Below are 27,179 nucleotides of genomic sequence, written 5' to 3' on the forward strand. Positions count from 1 at the left end.
TTTTTGGCCAGTGTCTTCCTGAAGCGTTCCTGTCAAGGAACGCTAAGCAGAGAGTCATCGTGTCCCCAGAAGAGCACCCGTGCCACATCTCTTCCCACCGAACCTGAAGGTGTCGTAGCTGAGGCGTAGCTGTTTTCTTTAACGCATGAGCTGATTTTTGGATTTTTGAAATGTGTGTATTTTTAAGTTTTTAAATGTTTATTTTGAGAGGGAGAGACAGAGCGTGCACGCGTGAGAGCGCAAGAGCGAGGGAGGGGCAGGGAGAGAGGGGGAGAGCATCCCAAGCAGACTCCGCACGTCAGCGCAGACCCCGTCGTGGGGCCCGGTCTCACGAACCATGAATCTCACGATCGTGACCTGAGCCGAAATCAGGAGTTGGACGGATGCCCAGCCGAGCCACCCAGGTGCCCCTAAATGCATATTAAGTGATAACTCGCTTACTGGTAACACTCTGCATATTTTGTATATACAGGCAATACTTCACGGGCCTTTTAACCCTTATGAACTGAAGTGTCACAGTTTGACTAGAATCTCCAAGTTCAGGTATGATTAGCTCAGGTTCCCCGTGGGTTCCTTTTTCCTCTGCTCCCCTGTTTATAGAGCTTTTCAGAAACTAATCTTTATGTCTAAGCTCTTGGGACGTTCCCTTTTCCAGCTCCTTCTCATTCTCTCCTACCTCCAGATCTGAGGTACTCTTTGTCTCTTACATGAAAGCTGTTCTGTGTAAGACCTTTTTGAGAATCTTCCAACCAAGACTTCATTTTTTCTGTAGTGTTATTCATTCAGCAACCCTGTGAATGCCACTGTGTTCTGGGAACTGTTTATGGTTTCAGGGGAACAACAGTGACCAAAATGCACTCGGTGTGATTCCAAAATTGTGGGTCCAGGGTGGGTGGTGTGTGAGGGAAAACCGGTCCTCCTGGGATGGGTTGGTGAGGCTCTGGAACATCATGAAAGCATCTCGGAGGGGCCCCTGACCACACCCGGAAGGCCACAGAGGTTTCCAGAGATCCTGTGACAGGAGGAACGCAGGGGAGGCTGAGGAGCAGCAGTGAGGGGCGGTGGAGGCTGGCTGAAGGCGTTGGCCTCGCTGTGACCCTGCACTTGAATAAGTGCGTGAGGCTGGAGGGAGGGCGGAAACGGAGGGGCTGCAGAGCTGTGTGGTGAGGGCGAGCTCCAGAAGCGAGGTCTCGACGTCTGAAGCCAGTTGGAAAGTCTTACCGTGCCCTTTAAACAGTCGCTTGGCTACAAGGTAAACTGACGGCTGGATGCCTAGAGCAGACGCCTCTTGGAGCCGTGAGGGGTGCAGCGCTCGGGCCCACCGGCCCTTTGCTAGAGCCTGCGGTTCCGAAAGGTTGGCAGGGGGTCTGTGGGCGCTGGAAGGTGTGCGGAGCACAGTAGGAAGAACGCACTGGATCTCAGGGGAGGAGGTTGTCAGGCAGGAGCGTACTTCGGAGGCTGCCCACTGCCGGAATCCCGGGTGGGGACATCGTGGGCCACGCTGAGTCCCCGGCAGGAGGTGCAGAAACAGACAACTTCACGAGAGCTCCCGGGTGGAGTCAGCAGGCCGGTGTGAGAGTAGAGTCAGTGGCACCGGAAGGGGAAGAGCGGAGGAGGGCCTTCCAAGTGGCCACGGGGCCTCTGCTGGCAAGTGAAGGGGGGGCCGGGGGCCCGCCTGCGCCATAGCTGATGGCCTCCGGGTTGGGAGCGCGGGACCCGGCCCCTGGGACCAGGAGGTGGCGATCTGGGCCTTGTCGGCGCGCGGGTGTCGCTCGAGGCCGAGGCCTGCGAGAGACGAGGGTGGGAGCCGGCGGTCCCGGGCGAGAAGAGGAGGCGCCAAGGACCGCTGGGACGTTAAGAGGCTTGCGCCTGTTGAGCGTTGCGCTCGCGCGCTTGCCTGTGTCTGTCGTGCCGGCTGCGGGTTGGACGGAGCACGCTGCCCGGTGGGTGGCTCAGCCTCTGTCTCCTGCCCACGCCCCTTTCAGGTGTGTTTGGATCGAGAAGGAAAGCATCAACTCTGTCATCATCAGCGACGCCCCTGAGGACCTCTACCAGAGGATGCTGGTTGCGGCTTCCCTGTCAGTCAACGCCACCGGTGAGCGGGGCTGTGTTCATTTGCCGCGTGCTCTTCTCCCTGCGCCGCTCTGTTACCAGGAGTGGTTTGTCCCGTGATGACAGCGAACGCGTGTATTTGTGCCACAGTTGGAGGCCATTTTCTGAGCGCGCCAGCTGCTGCGAGGCTAAGAGATAGAGCATCACCTTTCCTTTTATACGAGGGCGCGGGTGTCGGTTTCTTGATGGGTCGGTCATTCGTTACATCATGCTTGTCCCCAGAGTAGAACAGGGCTCGGCCCTGGGACAAAGCCGATGGCCCGGCGAGAAGGAAGGAGGGGAGAGGAGAGGAGAGCAGGCAGACAGAGGTCCCCGGCAGGTCTGATGGCGTCCGCTGTGGGGTGCCGTGGGGTGCATCCGTGGAGTGGACTCCGCGGAGCGGGGGACACGGGAGGAGGGGTGTGCCAGGAGGGCGCGGGGTCCTGCAGAGCGACTCTCGCCCCTGACGCTGCCTTTGTTGCCCGTCCCGCAGGGTCCACCATGCTGCTGAGAGAGACCTCTCTGATGCCCCACATCCCCGGCCTCCCGGCTCTCCTCAGTGTGCTCTTTGCACCCGCGATGGAGCTGAGGTGCGGGGCTCGTCGTCCTTTCGTCCGGGCTTCGCGGAGCGAGGACCCGGGTGGGCGAGCGCACCCCTGCGCCCCCTCCCCTGGAGAGGAGACCCAGAACCCCGGCCGCGCCTGCCTGGGCACGATGGGAGCGGTTGCCGCGGGGACACGCCTGCAGTGGGCTCGGGGAGAGCTCCAGTCCCGCGGGGCTTGAGTGAGAGAGGGGTTGGGGGAGGGACAGGAGGAGCTGGGAGCGGGCTCGGGGCTGGCGTCCTGTTGGAGAGGGGCCGAGGGGTGACTCTGCTCTCAGGCTCCCGGCTGGCTGTCCACGGGACGCCTGGTCCCCGCCCCCCCCCCCCCCCCCCGGGGGCTGGTGACCATGGGGGAGGAGGCGCACTGCTGTGTCCTACTGGTGTAGCTCTTTTTGATGCCTCCACCAAACAGTGATTTCTCCTGGAGGCTGTAGCGGAGAGGGCGGTGAGCTGGGGGGAGACCTCGGGGCACCCTTACGTGGGGACAGCCGCCGCGTGAGCTTTTCACTTGAGAGTCGGGGTGTTGCCGGGGAAGCACTCGTGGGCGTCTGCAGAGGGCGGCGGCTGCGGAGAAACGGGGTCTGGTCTCTGGGAAGGCCGCACGCCCCCCCGGGACCACCCGACCCTGCCGCTTGCTCGGCCCTCTCTCCATGCACCTGCTCGGTCTGCCGGTGTGGTCTCAGATGGTGCTTGTTGCAGTGTAGACGACAGCTGAGTAGGGTCTTGCTTCCCACTGAAAGCGTGCGTTCCTTAGAAAAATCTGGAAAAAGCTGAATGGGAAAAAAGTAGCATCATCATTTTTAAATGTTTAGCGTATTTATTTTCAGTATTATATATATTTTTTGTTTTTAGGTGTTTGTCGTACTGCGTCCTTTTCCACAGATACAGGCATTTTCATGTTATGACGTCTTTGTAATTACCCGTTTTAGAAATTGCACAGTGGACGTCAAATGGCTTTTATAAACACTGCCCTACTCTATTCACATATGTATTTGTTCCCAACCTGCTCTTGTCCCCATAGGATTTAATATGCCTTTAAATGTTGGAATTGGGCCTCTCTCTAGTTTTGCCATAATGAGCTGATAAATACCTTGATGAATGGGGTGTCTTCTGAGTCCTCCCCGGGGCGGACAGACGTGTAAAAACTGCAGCACGTGTCCTTGTCTAACAAGGAAGGGCGCCACCGTGTGGGAGCAGGGGCACGGCTCCGGGAATACCCGGACACTGCACTGTCCTTGCCTCTTACTCTAGACCAAGCTCCTGCTTCGATTTCCCTGTAAATGTGCTCTTTTGGAGGGTTTGTGTGACTCCGGGTATTAGTTTCAAATCTCCAAAGCGCAAGTGGTTACATGATAGAGACACTCAAGAAATGTGGAAATCGATGGTATTTAAATCACCATCTTTCTAGAACAAAAACAAGCGTCAGAGGGGGAAGGTGGTACTTTGCACATAGCCCATACTTCACACTCATTTTGTTGAGTTTAGGTTAAGGGAGCCAGAATGGGGCGCTTTCTGTGACCGCGTGGGGAATGCCGGCGGTCCAAACACGGAGGCTCCGCCAGGTGGGCCCATGAGGGGACGGTGGCCTGCGCCTCGTCACGGGAGCCCTGCCTCTGGTCAGCTGGGGGAGCCTTTTGTAATCTGTGGGGTCAGCAGCAGCTGTGCTTGAGGAGCTTGCAGGGGACGCGATAGTTGACATGGGCGCACTCGGCCTTCCCCCCGCACCGGGCGCCCCGGCCCCAGCGGCCCTCGGTGCGGGGTCCACGCAGTCCTGTCGACGCTGGCGGCCACCCGGGGACCACGGGGAAGGTCTGCCATCTCCAACATGGTGTCCGTGGTGGCGGGAGGTGAGGGAGCAAAAGGTCCCTTCGGAGAGGATAAGGAGGGACTTTATTCTCGCGCTGGGCGGAGAAAAGGGAGGGCCGCGGTCCCCTCTCCCGCGCCTGGTGGCCGCTGACCAGCTGCAGCTCACGACCCCTCTGCGAGCCCGGTGACCGAGCCCTGACGGTGCTGGCTCCCCTGTCGCCTCTGCCTCTGGTCACCCTTCGGCGCACCTGCCCCCGGGTGGGCTTCGCCTTTCCTGCCGCCCCTGCCCCGGGTGCTTCCGCGTGGAGAGCCTGCTGGAGCGTTGTCCCCTGCGCCGGTGGCAAGCCCAGCGTCTCCAGGAGCGCGTTCTGCTGGCCGCCCTCACCTCCCGCCGGAGTCCTCACGGCTGGGCAGGGGTGCTGCGGGGGCCGGGGGAGGAGAACTCTTCGAAAACAACAGAAAGACCCGCCAGGCAAACCCATTAATGGATGACGGCAGTGGATTAAAAGGGAACTTTCACTCTCTCACCGTTTGTTCCACTGACTGGCCGCGCGACAGATCAGCCATCAGCCCTCTGGTTGCTGTGGCAGGGATTCAGCGGCCGCCAGGGACAGCCCTGCGGTGAGCGTGTCTTCAGCAGGAGGCCCGACGGCTCCCGTGGAAACCCTGCCTCCGCCCTTCTGCTCACGTGGCTGGTGGCCCAGGGCCTCGGCTCCTGCTCGCCAGGGCCTCCGCGGGTGGCGTCTGCAAGGGCTCGTCGGGGCTTCCTCGCGGCCTGGTGGTTGGGTGCCAATGGCCAGCGTCCCGACAGAGCTGAGTGGAAGCCGTGTCCCCTTTGATGAGCGACCTCCGAAGCGCGTTCCACGGTGAGATTTGCTCCGGCCACTGTCCCACTCAGACCTGAGGCCTGGGATCCAAGACCCCACTTCTCACCGGAAAGCGTCTGCTTTGCACCATGAAAACAGCACATAAGATGCGCGCTCCTGACCTCCCTGTCCGTACGGCATGCCGCCTTCTGTATGCCGACGTGTCGTCTGAATTGTTCAGTGTAGTCGTGGACCGTTTTTGTAATTTAAAACATCTTGATCTACCTCTGTTTTTAAAAAGCTGGAGAAAGTTGGGGAATACAGCAAAGGTGTCTTTTTTTTTTTAATTTTTTTTGGGATGTTTATTTTTGAAAGAGAGACAGAGTGAGAGGCGGAGGGGCAGAGAGAGAAGGAGTCACAGAATCCGAAGCAGGCTCCAGGCTCCGAGCTGTCAGCACAGAGCCCGACGCGGGGCTTGAACTCACCGAGTATAAGATCATGATCTGAGCTGAAGTCGGACACTTAACCAACTGAGCCACCCAGGCGCCCCAAAGGTGTCTTTAAGTATTGGAAGCGTGAGGTGACTGGAATGTAGAGCGGGAGGGGGTGCTGTCGGGTCTGGCGGGAAGGCTGTGGCAGCAGGTGGACCTGGGCTCCCTGGCTGGCATGCCCCCTGCTGCCCGCCCCGGGGCATGCCAGGTGCCCCTCCAGCTTCTGACGCGTCCCCATCTGTAAAGAAGGGCAGTGGTGAGCTCACGGGTGCAGCACGGTGCCCGGAGGCGGTAGCTGCCGTGAGGGATGTCTGTCCTGCCCTGGCCGCTCCTGGCAGCATCGCAGGGAAGCCGAAGGAGGCGGAAGGTCCTTCCCCGGGGAGTGGCCTTGGCAGGATTTGGAAATCTCAGTACACTTTGAACACAGTTGTCCCTCAAACAACACAGCCTACTGTTGACCGGAAGCCTTACTGATAACCTGGGGTAGGTGCACACGCTTTGTGTGTTCTATGTGTTTACGTACTGTATTCACGCAATCGGGGAAGAAAGAGAAAAATGTTCTTTTCAACAGATGCCCCCCAAATTTTCCAGTGTATTCATTGAAAAGAATCCGCATATAATTGGAGCTGCTCAGTTCAAACCTGTGTTTAAGGGTGGACGGTACTTTGCAGATTACTACGGTGCATGTTGCAGAATATTTAAGGGAACATTTTTATATGGAGGCTTCAGACTGACTAGAGGAACTACGTTTCCTTCTTTGGCTTGTGTAGACAGCTGTAAAGTATGAGCTTGCAGGACAGGCTCCTCTTCTGTTGTATTTACTTTAAACGTCATTGTCTGGAGAAGTTGGTTCTAACAAGCGTAGCAGTTGTCAGCTCCCATAAACGTGAGCTCCTTCATGTAAGCTGTCTCCGAACAGTTTGCTTGTCTGGCATGTCCTTGCTGTGTCTGCACTGAGCCCGCTTGCTTGGATCCTGTCGTGACTTTTGCTGTCGTCGGTCTGAGTTTAAATGTGGTTATAAAGGAAGTAAAAATATTTCTGTGGTCCTGATTACTGTGTCTTAGGGTCCCATAAGTTTTTAGGATCCTCAGAAAAGAACGAAAGCCGGTGTTTTAATTACCTTTATTGATTTCAGGTGTAGAGCAGATGAGCAGGTGCGGGTCAGTTCCAGGCTGAATATCTGGGGACCGTCCGTGGTGATGAGCATGTGTTACCACATGTGAGGGCCACTGATGAGCAGCTGTTAGTCGTACTGTTGGTGACCTGGGCTGTTATCTGTGTTCTGGAAAAGTTTTGTATAAACTGAAATAATAGTAAATGATATTCTATTAAAAACGTGGGGAGGATAGTGTTTATAAAGGAACACTTCAGCAATCGTTTTGTATAGCAAATGCTCAGCACCATATTTACCAGTCTGAATTCTGGGTCTTTGATTTCACTTGAAGTGGGATTCTCTTTCATTTTCATTGAAGTGAAAAAGAAGTCTGTTGTGTGTGTATGTATATCTTTAGGACTAAGAAAAAAGCTCTTTTTTTGCCTAGATTATTTTCATCAAAACGTTGTTGATTAAAAAAAACAAAACTTGGGGCGCCTGGGGGGCTCAGTCGGTTAGGCGTCCGACTTTGGCTCAGGTCACAGTCTCGCGGTCCGTGAGTTCGAGCCCCGCGTCGGGATCTGTGCTCATGGCTCAGAGCCTGGAGCCTGCTTCCAATTCTGTGTCTCCCTCTCTCTCTGCCCCTCCCCCGTTCATGCTCTGTCTCAAAAATAAATAAACATTAAAAAAAAACTGATATTAAACACAAAACTTTATTGATATAAATTATGGGAAAAGGTATTTCATTTTTTAAATTTTTAAATGTTTTTATTTATTTTTGAGAGGGAGAGACACATACAGAGCACAAGCCGAGAAGGGGCAGAGAGAGAGGGAGACACAGAATCTGAAGCAGGCTCCAGGCTCTGAGCTGTCAGCACAGATCCCCACGTGGGGCTCGAACTCACAAAACCATGAGATCATGGCCTGAGCTGAGGTCCGATGCTTAACCAACTGAGCCACCCAGGCATCCCAATATCTGTTCATTTTATATTGTCGAGCCTGTTCTGGGCTGTGGTGCTGTCATTTAATCTAACATCTGGGGTGAAAGAAGGAGCCCACGGGCAGAGGAAGGGTCTCCACGGGAGGAGCCTGGCAGAGAGGCCTGTAGGGAAGCCGGGGGAGCTGGAGCCTGGCGCAGGGATGGAGGGAGAACGTGGGTTTGAGATGACCTGGGGGAGCGAAGCGAGCACTGGATGCTGCGTGGCTTGCAGCAGGCTCTGGTTGTTCTCAAAATGGCACAGGAAACCACCCTTGAGACTCGGTTTGTTTTTGTTATAATGATGTGAAGAGAAAAAAAAAAAATCCTGGGTCTGTTTTGAAAAACTAACACTCTCTGCTGTGTGGGAGCCAGACTGGAAGAAGCAGGAGTCGGCGTGGGGAAGATGGGTCAGAAAGGGATCGCATGAGTCTAGGTGCCAAGTGGTGATGGCTTGGACCAGGCTGGTGGCAGCTGAGATGGAGGGGTCACCAGGTTTAAGGATGTGTTGAACATGGAAGTGACAGGGCGCGGTGCTGGAGGGAGGGGGCAGGTTTTGGTTAAAGGAGGATGTAACGCTCTGTGTTGTGTGTACAGCTGTTTCAGGGTAGGAAGGTGGGACATAACATCTTGTAAGTTCTAAGTGCTAGACTTGTTTCACAAGCCATAAATATTCTGTGGAAACCTCACTAATAAGAATTTAACCCATGGGAAGAACTCGAAGGAAGGAAAAGACTGAATGTGATAAAATAGTCTTTATGTTCTGTGCTGCAGTGAGAAATAGAAACCTAAATAACGGACTGATAAACACATTTACCGTCCTTATAACTACATAGCCTCTGTTGTTTCTGATGTAAACACCGGAAGAGAAAATGCAAAAATAAACAAAATTTGTTGCTGTACGAGGTCTGGCAGAACAATGATTTTATTGGCCAGTTCCTTTAACGTTGAAACAATGGGTTAACAATTTCAAAATACTAACTCTTCTAAAAACTTTTCATTTAGGGTTGATCGGGATGGAAAAAACTATACTGGAGTCCTTTGTGGTTTGGGGTGGAATCCAACCACGGGGGCCCCTATCCTGCCAGAGCATGACATTGAGCTAGCATTTGATGTTCAGTTCAACGTGGAGGATATCATAGAGGTAAGACTGACTCATCAGCACTGTAGTAGCTACCCCCCCCTCCCTCTCCCTCTCCCTCTCCCTCTCCCTCTCCCTCTCCCTCTCCCTCTCCCTCTCCCTCTCCCTCTCCCTCTCCCTCTCCCTCTCCCTCTCCCTCGCTCTCCCTCTCCCTCTCCCTCTCCCTCTCCCTCTCCCTCCCTCTCCCTCTCCCTCTCCCTCCCTCTCCCTCTCCCTCGCTCTCCCTCTCCCTCTCTCTCTCTTTCTCGGTTGGTTTGTACACCCATTTAACAGCGCAGTGTCTGACACGGACCTTTATTTATTTATTTACTTAAAAAAATTTTTTTTCTTTTTTTAATGTTTATTAAAACATTAAAAATGAGCGTGAGTTGGGGAGGGGCAGAGAGAGAGGGGGACACAGAATCCAAAACAGGCTCCAGGCTCTGAGCTATCAGCACAGAGCCCGACGCGGGGCTCGAACCCACGGACCGTGAGATCGTGACCTGAGCCGAAGTCAGACGCTTAACTGACTGAACCACCCAGGCGCCCCTGACATGGACCTTTAAATACACACCTACGTCTCTGGCCCCAGAGGTGCTTGCTGTCCCTTATCCTGCCTGTTTTACTTCCCTTTTCTGTAGGAAGTAGCTTCCCAATAGAGACGGTGCTCTCTGAATTTCTCCTGTGGGATCTCTGGGCACAGGAGGCTTTTCTGGGCAGTGGGAGTAAACACCAGGCCAGTAGGACTGCTGGGATCTCTGTCCATGCCTCCCTCCGGGTCCGGACTAGCTGCACATCCTTGCTGGTCCGCGGTGGGAAGCGAGGAAGCGGAATCCTGCTCTCGGCTTCATCCTCTCGACAAGGGTGGACGGCCTGCTGAGCGCGTAGCGGTGCGGCCGCGTGTGTCTGTGCGGGGCTGGGACGCAATAAATGTAGCGGGCAGGGTTAAGCACTTAGAAACTTAGGGAGCAGGCTGACAAAGCAATTTTACGGCTTTTGAATCTGATCATGAAAAATGTGGGCTTATGTTTTATATGCTTGTGTTTTTTATAGTTTGTTGTTCTGGTAATTCAGTTTTGGTGCATTTTGCAAAGTGAGAAAGCTGGTCCTCCACCACAGGTAGTTTGAACGGCGCTGCTGTAAAGTACGTGGCCCTTTTTCTTCTCAGAAGTTGCACGAACTAGGTGAGGTCGGCGTAACTGCGTAGAAGGGGGTGGAGGAAGAAGGCAGGCGCTATGGTGAGCTGCGCCGAGCCCGCCCTTATCCCCCAGGGTGCTGTGGTTACAGTTGTCGGTGTTTTCATTTTATTGACTTAACTTTCACTCTAAGGTGTTTTGGGACTTAAAGATACTCCTTAATAGTCCTAATTGTAAAATACAAAACTTCAAGAAGTAAATATAGGAGAAAATCTGGATGGCCTTGGATTTGGCAGGGAGTTTCTGGATGCAACACCTAAAGTACAGTCTGTGAAAGAAGAGAGGAGAAGCTGAACTTTGTCAAAATTAAAACCTGCTGTGCCAGAGACCCGGCTAAGAGGATGCAGAGATGGGCCGTTCACGAGGAGCAAATGCTTGCGGATCATGTATGTGATGAAGGACTTTTATCATGATACGCAAGCCAGTCATTAAAAACGTAAGTAAGCGAAAACATGGACAGCAGCGTCCTAGTCACAAGGAAATGCGAGTTAAGACCATGACGTACGTCCACGTGCCCGTTAGAATGGCTGAAATCCAAAAAACTGACAACAATGCTGGCGAGGATGTGAAGCAGCAGGGACTCTGGGGACGCAGAAAGGAGGTAGAGCTTTAGAAGACAGAGCACACATCCACCGTGAGACCCGACAGTCCCACCTCAAAGTGTTTTCTCTAAGAGATTCGATGACTCACATCCACAGAGAATCCATCTGGGAATGTCGATTGCGTCGCTCGTCGTTTATAATTGCTGAAAGTTGGAAGCAGCCAAGATGTCCTTCAACGGGGGGTGTGCGGGATGGCCGTGGGATGGGATGCTCTTCAGCACTTCAGAGGAATGAGCGGTTGATTCATGCAACGACACAAACGAGTCTCTCTTAAAACTTCTTTTAATGTTTATTTTTGAGAGAGAGAGCGGGGGCGGGGGCAGAGAGAGAGGGAGACACAGAATCCGAAGCCGGCTCCAGGCTCCGAACTATCAGCACAGAGCCCGATGCAGGGCTTGAACCCACCAACTGTGAGATGATGAGCCCTCCAGGCACCCCATGGATAAGTCTTAAATGCGTGTTTCCAAGTTGGAGAAGCCAGGACTCACGGGCTACTATTTTAAGAGTCCATTCACGTGACATTCTGGGGAAGGATAAACTAAAGGACAGAGCGGATTGGTGGTCACTCCAGAGCAGAAGGGCTCCTCTCTGGGGTGTTCAGCTGGTGGGTGCGTGACCCCATGTGCTTGTCAATCCACACACAGGCTGCCCCTCACGAAGGAGGGGAACTAAGGTGTGTGATTGAAACACACACATACACACACACACACACACACACACACATACACACACACACACAGATTTTGGGTAATTGTGTTGAGGAGAAAAGGAGCTTTGGAAGATAGCGTTTTGACTGAAAACAGGCTGCAGCGCATAAACACCGCTCTCAGTCCAGCCGCTTCACTCTGGAGGTGTTTTACACGGTACTGAGGCTGAGCGGCCGGTACATGGATGTGCGAGCTGGGTTTCTCACTGGTCAGGAGTTCCAGACGAGCAGGGAAGGCTGGAATGGACCCTGGGATACGGGATGACCCAGACGCTCATCAGTATGAGCATGTGCAACCTCTCCATGCACCAGTGCGCGCGTGTGCGCGTGCGTCCATGCAGCTCCGTACACGCATGTACCGCCCGCCCGCCCTGTGAAGGCCTAGAGGCTGTGACACCCCCAAAGCCACCAGCACACCGTATGCCCAGACTCTGGTTTCTGACAGGATTTCCCGGGAGAAGGAAGCGGGCTTCTTGGAGAAATGGCTCTCCTGGGGCTGGAGCAGGGAAAACAGAGGGTGAGGTGTGGGGCTTCCTGTAGCGCCAGGAAGTAGACAAGTGCTCGGAGCTAGAGGACAGGGCACGTCGAGGGGCCGCAGGGCCAACCGAGAGAGCCCCACTCGCCAAAGCTGCCGCGGTTTGGGCGGCAAAATGAACAAAGCAGTACTGGATCGTAACCCAGGAAGGTAAGATGATTATTTGCGTGTCCGTAAGGTCATAAAGAAACGGTGGAATAAACAAATGCGGGAGAAGAGACAGGTCTTCGTACCGGAGGATCCCCAACAGGGTCTGTGGATCCCTGCCTCCAGGAAGCGGAGCGTCATCTGCCCCCAGACCCGACTGTGGGGGTGGACTGGACTCGGTGATGTGCGTCCAAGCAGAAGAGGAGGGGCGTAAGAGGTGTGATTAGACTGAAACGTCAGAACCTTTCTTGCTGATTTTCAGTGTTTTCTTTTGTTACTGTTCCTTAAACTACAATAGTGGTGATTGATGTTATTTGTGTTGTTTTAATAATTTGTTCCAGAAACTGTATTGATGATAGTAATAAGAGTATGAACTCTGAACGCTAATGAAGTATTTAAATGTGGAATGGAATTCAGTTACAGAACCACATGAATGTTGGTGTTACCATTTATTTACAGATCAATATTCTCAGGGCTGCTATTAACAAGCTAGTGTGCGATGGACCCAATGGGTCGAAGTTTCTTGGGCCAGAAAGAATCGCACAGTTACAGGACAGTGCTCGTCAGAAACTTCTAGGGTAAGTTGTCCACCTTGGAAAAGGTGTTAAATATGCAAAGCTGTCCCAGCTGTCGGGAGAAAGGCTAGCTTTAGTTTGCACTCTTCGTTTTTTTACGTAACCATATTTTTCTGTGAACTTCGTGCTGAGGTTGAACATACATAAGGTGCGTGGGCCGTCTCAGGGTATTTGCCCAGGGGAGCGACGCCCAAATCAGAAACGATTCTAGAAAACGTGAAAAGTGCTCCTGAAACCAAAAGAAATCCCCCTAGAATGTACACGGGAAGGTGCGGAATATCACCACGATGCCAGATGCTGCTTGCCCTCCACAAGACACTGCTTCGGGCAAGGAAGGGCCAGTGCCTGGTGTCCCTGTTCCCTCACAGCCACTGTTGGCAAGGGTGACCTCGTCCTGACCGGCAGTCCAGTGATCGTAGCGCATTCGTACAGTTGTGCCAGCCTCCCCACGACTCAGTGGTACAGCATTTCTGTCGTCCCCGGAAGTTCACTCGTAAACAGTTTAAAACTGGATTGGGGTGGAGGCGCCTGAGCGGCTCAGTCAGTTAAGTGTCCGACCTCGGCTCAGGTGATGGTCTCATACTTCACAGGTTCGAGCCCTGTGTGGGGCTCTTTGCTGACAGCTCAGAGCCTGGAGCCTGCTTCGGATTCTGTGTCTCCCCGTCTCTCTGCCCCTCCCCTGCTTGCGCTCTCAAAAACAAATATTTAAAAAATTTTTTTAAACTGAATTAGGGTGATTGTTGCACAGCTCTGTAAATTTACTAAGATTATGGAATTACAGACTTAAAATTGATGAATTCTGTAGTAAGTAAATTATATCTCAACAAAGCTGTTTTAAAAAACATAAGTTGTTTTTTTGCCCATCTGTAAAGCATGTCTGTTCCCACCCTTGGCCGCCACTGATCTGTGCTCGGTCTCTGAAAACCTTATGTACTTGGAATCGGGTTTTTTTTTCCTTTTTAATCTGGCTTTCTTCACTTAGCATAACAGGTTTGCGATTCATCCGTGTCATAACACGTTTGTTCTTTTCTGTTGCTGGGTGATGCTCCATTGTGTATGCGCCACACTCTGTGTTCAGCAGCGGGTAAGATGCGTGGATTGTTCCCAGTATTGGGCTCTGTTGAACAGCGCGGCCGCGAAGGGTCGTGTAAAGTCTTCAGGTGAACATTTATCTTCAGCTCTCGGGTAGATGTCTAGGAGTGCCGTTGATTCGCTGTGTGGTGAGTCTGTGTTAACTTTTTAAGGACCGGCCAGATGGTTTTCCACAGTGACTACTGTGTTACGTTCCCGCCAGCAGCGCATGTTCCAGTTTCTCCACGTCCTCGCCAGCGCTCGGCACTGTCCGGATACTTCTTTATGGTCGACAGTCCGGTGGGGGTATGGTGGTAGCTCGTTGTGGTTCTGATTGGTGTCTCTTCAGTGACTAATAATACAGAGCATTTGTCCATATCCTCATTAACCAGGTTTATATTTTTTGGTGAAATATCTGTTCAAATCTTTTACCCAGTTTTTATTTATTTATTTATTTATTTATTTATTTTTATTTAAAAAAAAAATTTTTTTTTTCAACGTTTATTTATTTTTGGGACAGAGAGAGACAGAGCATGAACGGGGGAGGGGCAGAGAGAGAGGGAGACACAGAATCGGAAACAGGCTCCAGGCTCTGAGCCATCAGCCCAGAGCCCGACGCGGGGCTCGAACTCACAGACCGCGAGATCGTGACCTGGCTGAAGTCGGACGCTTAACCGACTGCGCCACCCAGGCGCCCCTCTTTTTTTTTTTTTTTTTTTTTTTTTAATAATTTTTTTTTAACATTTATTTATTTTTGAGACAGAGAGAGACAGAGCATGAACGGGGGAGGGGCAGAGAGAGAGGGAGACACAGAATCGGAAGCAGGCTCCAGGCTCTGGGCCATCAGCCCAGAGCCCGACGCGGGGCTCGAACTCCCAGACCGCGAGATCGTGACCTGGCTGAAGTCGGATGCTTAACCGACTGCGCCACCCAGGCACCCCCAGGCGCCCCTCTTTTACCCAGTTTTTAAATCGAGTTGTCTTGTTTGTGAGTTTCAGAAATTCTTTATAAATTTTAGCTGAAAGTTTCTTCACAGATATGTAATTTGCAGATATTTTCCTGGTATTTTGTCTTTTCATTTTCTTTTTTTTTTTTTTTTTAATTTTTTTTTAACGTTTATTTATTTTTGGGACAGAGAGAGACAGAGCATGAACGGGGGAGGGTCAGAGAGAGGGAGACACAGAATCCAAAGCAGGCTCCAGGCTCTGAGCCATCAGCACAGAGCCCGATGCGGGGCTCGAACTCACAGACCGCGAGATCATGACCTGAGCCGAAGTCGGCCGCCCAACCGACTGAGCCACCCAGGCGCCCCTGTCTTTTCATTTTCTTAATGGCATCTTCTGAAAAATACAAGTTCTTAGTTTTGATGACGTCTGCTTTATCTTCTTTTTAAAAAATGGATTATGCTTTTGGTGTTGTTATATCTGAAAAATCTTTGCTAAGCCCAAAGTCATAGAAGTTCTGTTCTCTATTTTCCTCTCTTATATTTACTTGGTGTATTTAGGTTTTGGGTCTGTTTTGAGATGACACTTGTGTAGTATGGTATGAGGTGCAAGAGTCTAAGTTCATTTTGTCATAGCTGAACATCCGTTCATTATAACCACACTGGCTGGAAAGCTCTACTTTCCCTACTGAATTGCCTTGGCGCCTGCCAAAAATCAGTTGGCCACAAATGTTGTAAAGGTTTGTGTCCGGACTTCCTGTTTCTTTCTGCTTATGTCTGTCGTACGCCAATATGGCATCGTCTTGATTGCCAAAGCTTGAAATTGGGTAACGTTAGTCTTCCTATTTTGTTCTTGTTTTTTCAGAATTATGCTTACTGTTCTAAATTTTTTTCTTAATGTTTATTTACTCTTGAAGGAGAGAGATAGAACGTGAGTGGGGGAGGGGCAGAGAGAGGGAGACAGAATCCGAAGCAGGCTCCAGGCTCTGAGCTGTCAGCACAGAGCCCGATGGCGGGGCTTGAACTCACGATCTGTGAGATCATGACCTGAGTGAAGTTGGTTGCCCCGCTGACTGAGCCACTCAGGTGCCCCTATGCTTAACTATTCTAGATCGTTTTTTTTCCATATACATTTTATTCATTTGTTTAAAAAAATTTTTTTAATGCTTTATTTATTTTTGAGAGAGACAGAGACAGAATGTAAGTGGGTTAGGGGCAGAGAGAGGGAGACACAGAATCCGAAGCAGGCCCCAGGCTCCGAGCTGTCAGCACAGTGCCCAACGTGGGGCTCGAACCCACAAACTGTGAGATCATGACCCGAGCCAAAGTTGGATGCTCCACTGACTGAGCCACCCAGGCACCCCAGTGTTTTAGTGTTTGGGTTGCTATTGTGAATGAAATCATTTTACTTTTGTTTTTAGGTTGTTCCTTGCTAAAAATGAAGAATGATTTTTACGTATTGATTTTATCTTGTGACTCTGTAAAAGCCATTAGTATAGTAGTTTTTGTAGATTCTTCAGGTTTTCTCTCTCACGTACAGGGTCGTATTTACAAGCAAAGACAGATTTTCTTCTTCCTTACTGACCTGTTATGCCCCGATTTTTTTTTCTTGTTTTATTATATCGGCCATTGCAATGCTGAATGGAAGTGCTAAGGCAAACAGCTTTGTCTTCTTAGTCCAGTTTTAGGAAGAAGGCATTTAGTCATCCACTGTTAATGTATGACGTTAGCTGTCGGGTTTTCATAAAGGCTCTTTTATCAGGTTGAAAAAGATCCTTTCTGTTCCTCATGGGCTGAGGGCTGTTATTAGGAAAGGAGGTGCGTTTTCCCAAGTATTTTTTTCTGTCTATGAGGTCAGCATGGCTTTTTTTTTTTTCTTTTCATTCAGTTTACGTGGTATATTGTGTTAATTGGTTTTGGGATGTTAAAGCCAGCCTTGCATTTCTGTTTTGAATTCCACTTGGTATATAATCCTTTTCATAGATTCGTAGATTGGTTGCAACATGTTTTTATTAAGGATTTTCTCACCTGTGTTCGTGAGGGTTGTTTCTTTGTAGTTTACTTGAGATATCTTTGTCTGATTTGGTGTCAGGGTAAAACTGGACTCTAAGAATGTGTTGGGAAGTGTTCCCTGCTGCTCTTGTCTGTGAGTGTTTGTGTGAGATTGGTAGTATTTCTTCCTTAAATATTTGACAGAATTTTCCAATGAGGCCATCTGAGCGTGGACTTTTCTTTGTGGGAAATTTTAACTTACTAATTCAATTTCTTATATTTTAGGTGTATTCAGATTTTTCTATTTTTTTTAAGTCAGTTTTGGTAATTTGTGTCTTTTAGGAATTTGTTCATTTAAAAAAATGTTTATTTTTGAGAGAGAGAGAGAGAGAGAGAGCATGGCAAGCAGGGGAGGGCAGAGAGAGGAAGAGAGAGAACCCCAGGCCCTGCACCTTCAGCACGGAGCCCGATGCTTGGCTTGATCTCATGAACCATGAGGTCATGACCTGAGCTGGAAACAAGAGTCAGATGCTCAACTGACTGAGCCACCCAGGCATCCCTGGAATTTGTTCATTTATTTTTATTTTTATTTATTATTTATTTTTTAAAATTTATATCCAAGTTAGCGTACAGTACAATAATGATTTTAGGAGTAGAATACAGTGAGTCATCCCCTACATATAACACCCTGTGCTCAACCCCACAAGTGTTCTCCTCATTGCCCCTTGTCCATCTAGCCCATGCCCCCACCTGCCTCCCCTCCAGCAACCCTTAGTTCTCTATATTTAAGAGTCTCTTCTGTCTTGTCTCCCTCCCTGTTTTTATATTATTTTTGCTTCCCTTCCCTTATGTTCATCTGTTCTGTGTCTTAAAGTCCTCATATGAGTGAAGTCATATGGTATGTGTCTTTCTCTGACTAATTTCACTTAGCTTAATACCTTCCAGTTCCATCCACATAGTTGCAAATGGCAAGATTTCATTCTTTTTGATTGCCGAGTAATACTCCATTGTATGTATATACCACATCTTCTTTATCCAGTCATCTGTTCATGGACATTTTGGCTCTTTCCATACTTTGCCTATTGTCGATAGGGCTGCTATAAGCATGGGGGTGCATGTGCCCCTTTGAAACAGCACACCTGTATCCTTTGGGTAAATAACTAGTAGCGCAATTGCTGGGTTGTAGGGTAGTACTAGTTTTAATTTTTTGAGGAACCTCCATACTGTTTTCCAGAGTGACTGCACCAGCTTGCATTCCCAGCAGCAGTACCAAAGGGTTCCCCTTTCTCTGCATCTTTGCCCAACATCTGTTGTTTCCTGAGTTGTTAATATTAGCCATCCTTACTGGTGTGGGGTGATATCTCATTGTGGTTTTGATTTGTATTTCCCTGATGATGAGTGATGTTGAGTGTTTTGTCAGGTGTCTCTTGGCCATCTGAATGTCTTCTTTGGAAAAGTGTCTGTATTCATGTCTTTTGCCCTTTTCTTCCCTGGATTATTGGTTTTTTGGGTGTTGAGTTTGATAAGTTCTTTACAGATTTTGGATACTAACTTTTTATGTGATATGTCATTTGTAAATATCTTCTCATGGAATTTGTTCATTTAAATTGACGTATTTATTGGCATAAAATTGTTCAGAATCTTTTTATAATCCTTTTATTTTCTGTACAGTTGATAGTTGTGTCCCCTCTTTTGTTTATGATTTTGATAATGTGTGTCTCCTTTTTTTTTTTTTTCTTGGTTAACTCAGCTAAAGTTTACCAATTTTGTCAGTCTTTTCAATTTCACTGATTTTTTTTCCTCCTAGTGTTAATGTTTTTTCCTGTTTGTCGATGTTCACTCTTAAAATTAGTAGTCCTTTACTTCTGATTACTTTGGATTTAATTTGCTCTTTTTCTAGTTGTACAACCTAGAACCTTTGATTATTGTTTTGAGACCTTTCTTTTCTGTCACAGGCATTTAAAGCTGTATGTCCCCTCTGTCACTGTTTTAGCTGCATCCCATATTTTCTGATCTATTTTAATTTTCACTCTTTTCAAAATATGCTCTCGTTTTCCTTGTGATGTATTCTTTGACCAAATGGGTAATTGTTTATAAGTATATTAATTTTCAGATATTTGGGGATATTTTCCAACTTTCCTTACATTGTTAACGTATAATTTATTTCTGTGTAGGCAGTATACATACTTTCAATGATTTCCATATTTAAAAAAATTACTTTAATGTTTATTTTTCAGAGAGACAGAGTGTAAGTGGGAGAGGGGCAGAGAGAGAGGGAGACACAGAATCTGAAGCAGGTCCCAGACTCTGAACTGTCAGCACAGAGCCCAGTGCGGGGCTTGAACTCATGAACTGTGAGATCATGACCTAAGCTGAAGTTAGACACTTAACCGACTGAGCCACCCAGGTGCCCCATGAATGATTTCCATATTTTAAAATTTATTGAGACTTGTTTTATGGCTTAGCATAGATATAGTCTTTCCTGGGAAGTGTTCCGTGATCACTTGAAAATTTGAATGTGTACCTGCTCTTGTGGGGTGGAAGCCTCGGTTGATGTTGGTTAGATCAAGCTGGTGAGTTGTGGCAGCTATCAAGTGTCTATCCTTGCTGATTTTCTCACTAGTTCTATGAATATTCAAAGTGGGGTATTGAAATTTCTAGAATTATTGAATTATTTCTTCTCTCAAGTCTGTCAGCTTTTCTTTTATGTTTTTGGGGCTATATTGTTTGATATGTATACATTCGTAATTGTTGCCTTTTCAGAATGTGCCAGTCCTTTGTCATTATGAAATAAATCTCTCTCTCTAGGAAGAGTTGTTGTCTTCTTCTTTTTTAAAAAATTTCTTTTAAAGAGAGAGAGAATGTGTGCATGTCTGCGAGTAGGAGAGGGGTGGTGGGAGGGTGGGGAGGGACTCTCAAGCAGGCTGCATGCCCAGGGCAGAGCCTGTTGTGGGCTTGATCCCACGACCCTGGGATTGTGACCTGAGCTGAAATCAAGAGTTGGACTGAGCCATTCGGGTGTCCCAAGAGTTGTGTCTTAAAGTCTGTCAGATATTAATGTAGCTACTCTACCCGTCTGGTTTCTGTTTGCATGCACATCCTTTTCTGTCCTTTTACTTATAATCTATTTGCATCTTGGAATTTCTTCAAATATTTTTTTTTCTATGCCTTCCCTCATTCCCTAGGGCTCCTGTCTCACCTGTGTCTGTACACTTGGTGTTGTCTTGCTGCGCTCTGAGTCTCTGGGCATTTGTTTTTCAATCTTTTTTCTCTCTGTTCTTCAGAGTAGTTAATTTCTATTGATTTGTCCTTCAGTTTCCTGCTTCTTTATCCTGACATCTCAGACCTGCACATGCGGGTCTGCTGTAAGGGATCTTCCATTTTAGTTCTTGTACTTTTGAACTCTAGAATTTCTTTTTGGGTTTTTCTGTTTTTGATTTTTTTGTTTTTGATTTTTATTGCAATTCTCTTTGAGTCATTGTCATCATATTTCCACGTATTTGTTAAAACGTGGTTTGCTTTAATTCTTCGTACGTACTTAGTGTGGCTGCTTTGAGGTCCTGTGTGCTAAACCCACATTTGGGCCCACTCACCTTCTTTTGGCTGCTCATTTTTCCTGAGTATGGGTCACACATTCCTGTTTCTGGCAAAATGTCTCAGTTTTTGGCTGAGAATTGGTCATTTTAGACGGTGCAGGGTAGCAGGATAGGGTATTGATCCCGCAGGCTTCCGCAGGATACGTTCCCCTCCGTGTCGTGAGGCCACTGATGCCTGGGTTCTCTTTTTGTTTTTGTGTTCGTTGTCCTTTTTATTTTTCAGCCTGGCTTACTAGGAGTTGTCCTCGTGTCTGCACTGCTTAGTGCTGAGCCAGCGAGGGGTCAGAAGTTGTGCTTAGTTACCTAAGCCTTTAAGCTCCTGCCCTTTGCCGGTAGACGTATGTGTGGTTTGGGTGGTGCATCCACGGTTCGGGTGGTTTTGAACTCTTCCCCAGCTTTTATGTTTTCCCAGGGCCTTCCTGTGCGCCACTTCCCAGTGGCCCAGGGCCGCGTGCCCGGCTCAGGGCCTCCATGGACTTTGCCTGCACGTGTGTGCAGCCTCCCCGCCTTCCCCCGGGTGTGTGTGTGCGTCTGGCCCTCTGGTACTCTCACTCCAGGCTCTCCCTCTTGGGCTTCCACGTGGTCTGTTGGTCTGCTCTGGCCCCCAGCAGGACTGTGACCGAAGGCCAGCGGAGCTGTGGGCTTTCTCTACGTCTTGCCTGTCAGGTGGACAATTTATGCTGACAGTGTTGCCACACAGGAGGGTCTTTCAGCCCCTGCACCAAATCAGGGAAGCTCAGTCTGGCAGCGGAGATGCTGGTTCTCGTGGCCAGTCTGTCCCTGGCAACGCTTGGGTCCTAGGCTGCGCTGCTGGGGGCTATGGGCGGTGGCTGGGAGAAGCTGGCCCCACAGTTCACCTGAAGTCCGCAGTTTCTCATGAATCGGTGCTTCTCAGCTTGTTTGCTTTTCATTAACTTCCAGAGCTTTTGCATGTTTGGGGTGGGTTTTTTTTTTTTGACAATGTTGTCAAATTTCATAGTTGTTTCAGGTGGCAAGAAGATTTCCAGCCCTCTTTATTCTGTCGTTGCTAGAAGTCTCTAGCTCTCTGCCTTTTTAAGCCAGTGGCATTCCCGGCTTGTCACAGGTGTCTAGAGTAGAGGACAGAAAATACCCTGTTCCATCCCGTGACGCAGTGATGTGTGGTGACGGGGCACCTCCACTTGTGGGTGAGGGACGGGGAGAACGAGGGTTGGTCTTAACCCCTGCTTTGCTCCATTTCGTGCCTGGTTTTGAACGTACAGTAGATTTAAATGTCTGCTGGTTGTAAGTATGTAAATCTCGACCTTTAAAAAACTTATTGTAGTTATAATTCTGGATTTCAATCTTTGTTTCAATCCTAGTTACTGACTTCCCGGTTTTCAGTTACTGAGTATAATTAAGATGATTTATTTCTTCTTTAAATTGTAGTTTGTTCTGTCAGTCGAAACCAAGACAGAGAATTGTCCCTACGTGGCATGAAAAGCCATACGAATGGAATCAGGTGGGTGAGAAATCGAGCGCCGTGCGAGCCGCCTGCCCGGGAGTGATGGGCTCGGGGGAGTGAGGGGCCCAGAGCAGGGGCTGTGGAGGGTCCGGAGAGAGTAGAAAGGGACAGGCGATGTGGACGGTTCTGTTGAGTCGTGGGGTAGCGTCACAGAGCAGACCGGCAGTCTCTGGATGGCATGCCCTCTGTGATGCCCAGGCCGACTGTCCTGTAACTTGGGATAAAGCCGGGAGGAACATCTGGATCAGCTGTCAGGGCGCATCGGTGTTGCCTCCGTGTGCTCGGGCTGACAGCATGCCACACACGGGGTGGCTTAAACAGCAGACGTTTATTTTCTCATAGTTCCCGGAGGCCGGAAGTCAGAGGTCAGGGCACCAGCACAGCCGGGTTCTGGTGAGAACCCCTTTCCTCACTTGCAGGCCCGTGCCCCTATCCTGTGTCCTTATGTGGTGGAGAGCGTCACCCTTATGTCTCTTCTGAGAAGGGCTCTGATCCCGTCGTGGGGGCCTCGCCCTTGTGACCTCGTGGAACCCCATTCACCTCCCCAAAGCCCTACCTCCAGACACCATCGCACTGGGGATTTGAACTTCAACATTAGGGATTTGGGGCACACAGTTCAGTCCATAGCAGTTGGGAAATAGGGCAGGGCCCATCCGGGGCACCTTGACCTTGACCGTGTATAATGTTTATGAAATAAAATAAAATTGGACTTGAGGGGAAGGAACTAAGGGAGGGGTTTGCAGCTTGACTCCTAGAGCCAAGGGCGTCTTTGTGAATGAACCTGCTGCGACATGAGCCACGAGATGCCCCTGCAGGTGGTGCTTCCCGTCCTCAGTCGGCACGAGACTTTCTTCCTCCCCTGGGCACCGACCGGTGTCCCTCTTCAGAGCCCTCAGGACCGGGCCTGGAGCCAGCTCCCTGACAGGAGGGGACAGGAGGTGTGCCGGCCACCTCTCCTGCAGACTCTGTTGGGAGACTTAATCCGAGAGCAGAATTTTACTTTGAGGTTGATGTGCTTTAGAAAATGTACATACTTAGAAGCCGATAGTGGAGCCGCAGTTCGTGTGTACGTGGGGAGGAGCGTGTGGAGCTTTGGGTGAAGTCACTGGGTTACTGAAAGTGGCTCGTCAGACCCGCGGCATTGAGCGCTGTGAGAGACGGGAGGTGTTCTGGAATATGCCTGGAGACCAGAAGACTACTTTCTGCTGTCTTACGTGTCCGTGCATGTGTGTATGTCCTTTTGATGATTCGTTTTACTTACTTTGCTTGATGTCTCGCAGGCCCGTCTTCTAGAAGGGTCTGACCGGTCCTTTTGTCTGTCCCCTCAGGTGGATCCAAAGCTGGTCATGGAGCAGGCTGACCGGGAGAGTGGCCGAGGGAAGAACACCTTTCTCTACCAGCTTCACAAACTGATTGTTCTCAGTGCCTAGGCGTGCCGGCGGGCCGTGCCCCGGTTCCTCCCGAAGGAACCAGATCCGCCACGGAGCGGTGGATTAAAGGCTCCAGCTGTAGACTGACTTCTCTGTATCTGAGCATTACGGTCTTTGCCCACTGCATCCAAAAGGTCTTCCCCATCCTGGTTCCTCTTCTCTGTGGGTGGTGGCTGGAGAGTGGTATTTCTGTTCTGGTGGGAAGGATTGGAAAGTCTAGTCTTTTCCAGAAACAGAAAAATCACTGTGTTAAAGATTCTGGGATAACACCATTCTGAAAGAAAGCTTTATTTGGAAAAAGAGCTATATTTTGCTTTGAATTTATTAAGGTAAACAGAAATAGACGATGTTACATGTAAGGTTCCAGAATGTGCTAGTATGTTCTATCTTGTTACAGTGATTTAAACCTGGGGTACAGGCAGAACCACAAACCCCAAACCCCGCAACAGGGAGCTGCATGTTTCTTACAACTGTGTGGCATTTTCTAGTTTTCTGTGAGGAAAAATATTTAATTTTGATAAAACTAACTTCAGTTTTATATATTTTAGATTTTTACTTATGTTACAATTCGGAATCCAAATTTTGGAAATCAGAGAGATTACCTGGCAACTAGTATTATCTGTGTTAAAGAATAAAAAAGCATGAGACCAAGTTTCTGTTTCTGACAGTTTTTAGTCAGAGGAGATTCAAATGTATTTCATTCTAAAACCTCTGAATTTAGAAAACCGGGAGAGGAGTAAGGGCTTCTCTGTGAAAACCGATTCCTGTCGGTCAGGGTTGCATCAGAGGAGCAGTCGCTGCAAAGACGGTGGCAAGGGGTCCCTGGTGGCCTCACACGGATGTCAGAGGCGCTGATGGGAGGAGGGTCCGCGAGGGCGGCAGGAAGGATCAGGGGAGCGGGCGCCGAGGCAGGCTGCTCCCAGCGGGCAGTTCGAAGCCCGTGAGAAAATCTGAGAAGCCTATGTATCTGGGGGCCGTGGGGTGGTGACCAGGAGCTCGCGTAGAGGTCTGGGCAACTGCTGTCTGGGGAGCTTCTGTAAACTGGGGGCCCAGCACTGTGTGTGTGTCCCTCTGTCGCCCGTGTCACACTCGCGCCCCCAGTCTTGCTCAGCTCCGAGCCAGAGTGGTCCAGGTGGGGGTTCTGGGAATGCACTCCCAGCCTCAGGCAGGAGGGGGGCACCTCGCTAGCAGCACAGCCCTTCCTGATGCCTGGGGCAGCCCGAGGCCTGCCTCCTCAGAAAGTCCTCTGTGAAAAGAAGCAGGATAGGCCCCCCCCCCCCTGCTGCCAGCTCTTTGCTTTGCGGGGTCCGAGGCATGCGCCCCGCTGCAGGTGAGCGGCAGCCGGTCCCCGGGGCTGTCCAGCGCGGGGCCTGGTTAAGTCAGACGGTACCAGAAGGCTTGCTTAAAAAAAAAAAAATCCAGCTTCTTCGTTTCTCTGGTTCTAACCCTTAAAGAAAACCATCCTGACTCTTTTTTCTGGAATTGCTTCCATCTTGCTAAGCATCGTAAGTAAAGTTTGCCCTCCATGATTTCCGCCACAGTCGTCGTCTACTTGCTGCTGTCTTGGTGAAGATTGAGCTCTCTATATCATTCGGTATCCGCGTTCCCCATCGCTCGACGTGGTCACGTCGGCGTGACTGGTTAATTCATTCTGTTCTCAGCAACTCCGGAAATCCTGCTCTCTGCAAAAGCCAGCAGCACGCTTGACAGCCCCGCCTGCCGCAGAAGACGGGGCGTTACTCAGCGATCACACGGTGATGGTTCGTGTGCACGCTTCTCCAGTCCTGTGGGCCTTTAAAGCTTCATTTTAAGTCCAGTTCATCAGCGCGCAGTGTGCTCCTAGCTCTGGGTGTACAGTGTGGTGACGCAGCGTGTCCATACGTCACCCGCTGCTCATCCCGACGGGTGCCCTCCTTTGTCCCCGTCACCTGTTTTCCCATCGGCCCCCACCTCCCCTCTGGGGACCGTCTGTTCCCTATGGTTAAGAGTCTGATTCTTGGTTTGCCTCTCTCTCTCTTTTTTTTTTTCCCTCTGCTCATTTGTTTTGTTTTTAAATTCCACATATGAGAGAAATCATGTGGTATTTTGTCTTTCTCTGACTTCACTTTTGATACTCTCTAGCGCCATCCATGTTGTTGCAAATGGCAAGGTTTTCTCTTTTTGGCCGAATACCATTCTATCGTTTGTGTGTACGTATGTACACGTACACACACACACACCCCCCACGTCTCCTTTCTCCATTCATCCATTGACGGACACTTCAGTTGCTTCCATATCTTGGCTGCTGTACACAGTGCTGGTATAAGCATAAGGGTGTTGCTAATTTTGGCCTTCTGACAGGTGGGATGGTATCTTACTGTAGTTTTGGTTTGTATTTCCCTGATGATGAGTGATGTTGAGCATCTTTTCATGTGTCTCTTGGCCATCTGGATGTCTTCTTTGGAAAAGCGTCTGTTCGTGTTTTCTGCCCATTTCTTTACTGGATTGTTTGTTTTTTAGGTGTTGAGTTTTAGAAGTTCTTTATAGATTTTGGTTAACCGTTTATCAGATGTCATTTGCAAATACCTTCTCCGTTCTGGGCGGGGCGTCTTTTAGTTCTGCTGATTGTTTCCTTCGCTGCGCAGCAGCTTTTTATTTTGATGAGGTCTTACTTTTGTTTCCCTTTCCTGGGGAGAGACATCGAGAAAATGTTGCTGTAGCCCATGTCAAAGAGGTTATTGCCTGTGTTCTCCTCGAGGATTTTGATGGGGTTCCTGTGTCACATTTAGGTCTTTAATCTGTTTTGAGTTTATTTTTGTGTGTGGTGTAAGAAAGTGGTTGAGTTTCATTCTTTTGCATGCGGCTGCCCAGTTCTCCCAACACTATTTGTCGGGGAGACTGTCTTTTTCCCACTGGATATTCTTTCCTGCTTTGTCAGGGATTAATCAGCCATCTATCCCCATGGTCTTAAGGAGTTATTTATGCTCATAGTAATACACGTACAGGATATGGAATGAGAAGGTTAAAAGGGCAGGGAGTGAAAGGCCGTCCTGTCCCCCCCACCCCCCAGCCCTCACCCGTGCGTTCGTTGGGCTGCGGACCCTGAGGTCAGCTCTGAGTAGAGTGTGCCTAGGCTCCCGCACTCCCGGAGCTGCCGGTGCAGCGGGTACAGATGGGCGACAGATGGGGTGTCAGGAGACGGAAGAGCTGCGGGGGTCCGGGGTCTGGGTAAGGGACCGAGCAGGAGTGTGTGGCTCTCTCTGTCGGGAGCCGGGCAGTGAGCGGTTTAGGCCTTGTGGGCCACGTGTGTCGGTTGCCTCTGTTCCCCTCCGCGGTGTCCCTGTGGATGGTGCGCACATGGAGAAGGGAGACTTGGGGAGCGCGCTCTGCAGAGACTGTCAGACCATGGCTGGTGGGTGTGTGCGGTGGCGGTGGCGCTGCCTTCTGAAGGGACAGCCTTTCTGTGGGGAGGACCTGAGGTCCTGGCTGAGATCGGGGGAGGGAGCGTGCCTGGTGTTCTTGGGGGGCCAGTGGGGAGGCCTCTGGGGCTGGAGCAGGAGCCGTCTGGCGGGGGGGGCCTGTAGAAAGAAGCCAGGTCCGGGCCGCGGGGTGGATTTTGTCTTGTACTCGAGCAAGGGGAGGACTCAGAGGGTTTTGAGCAAGACCGTGCCGTGCCCAGACTGACCGACGGAGAGAGCGTGCTGGCTGCCACATGGAGCTCCGCGTGGGCGCTCTGCAGCCAAGGCCGGGGAGAGACCCTCCGTGCTGAGCCTGGGCCCAGATTCAGTGAATCCGAGGGAAGAGAGGGGCCCAGATTCAGTGAATCCGAGGGAAGAGAGGTCTCAGGCCCACTGGTGTTGTGGGCTGAATGGTGGCCCCTCAAAGGCTCTGTCTACGTCCTAACCCCTGAGTCTCCTGTAAAGGTGACCTTATTTGGTC

At 50.1% G+C, this 27,179-nt stretch overlaps 1 protein-coding gene across 14 annotated transcripts in view; it reads left to right on the forward strand.

The window, feature by feature from the left end:
• Nucleotides 1–23,912, forward strand: part of TDRD9 (tudor domain containing 9) — a 118,693-nt gene extending 94,781 nt beyond the window's left edge. For 11 of the 14 annotated variants that reach the window (XM_045060596.1, XM_045060597.1, XM_045060601.1 and 8 more), the window contains 7 exons: nt 473–543; nt 1,986–2,095; nt 2,585–2,681; nt 8,871–9,009; nt 12,631–12,749; nt 21,756–21,828; nt 22,174–22,555. In XM_045060596.1, the coding sequence (XP_044916531.1) occupies nt 473–543; nt 1,986–2,095; nt 2,585–2,681; nt 8,871–9,009; nt 12,631–12,749; nt 21,756–21,828; nt 22,174–22,311 (747 nt within the window). In that variant the 3' untranslated portion in view covers nt 22,312–22,555. Of the gene's footprint in view, nt 1–472; nt 544–1,985; nt 2,096–2,584; nt 2,682–8,870; nt 9,010–12,630; nt 12,750–21,755; nt 21,829–22,173; nt 22,556–23,159 lie in introns of those variants that run through there. The other 3 variants (XM_045060598.1, XM_023256114.2, XM_023256116.2) reach the window with 1 other exon arrangement.
• The last annotated feature ends 3,267 nt before the right edge of the window (nt 23,913–27,179 follow it).

The sequence above is a fragment of the Felis catus genome, chromosome B3, assembly GCF_018350175.1.
Source record: "Felis catus isolate Fca126 chromosome B3, F.catus_Fca126_mat1.0, whole genome shotgun sequence".
Lineage (NCBI taxonomy): Eukaryota > Metazoa > Chordata > Mammalia > Carnivora > Felidae > Felis > Felis catus.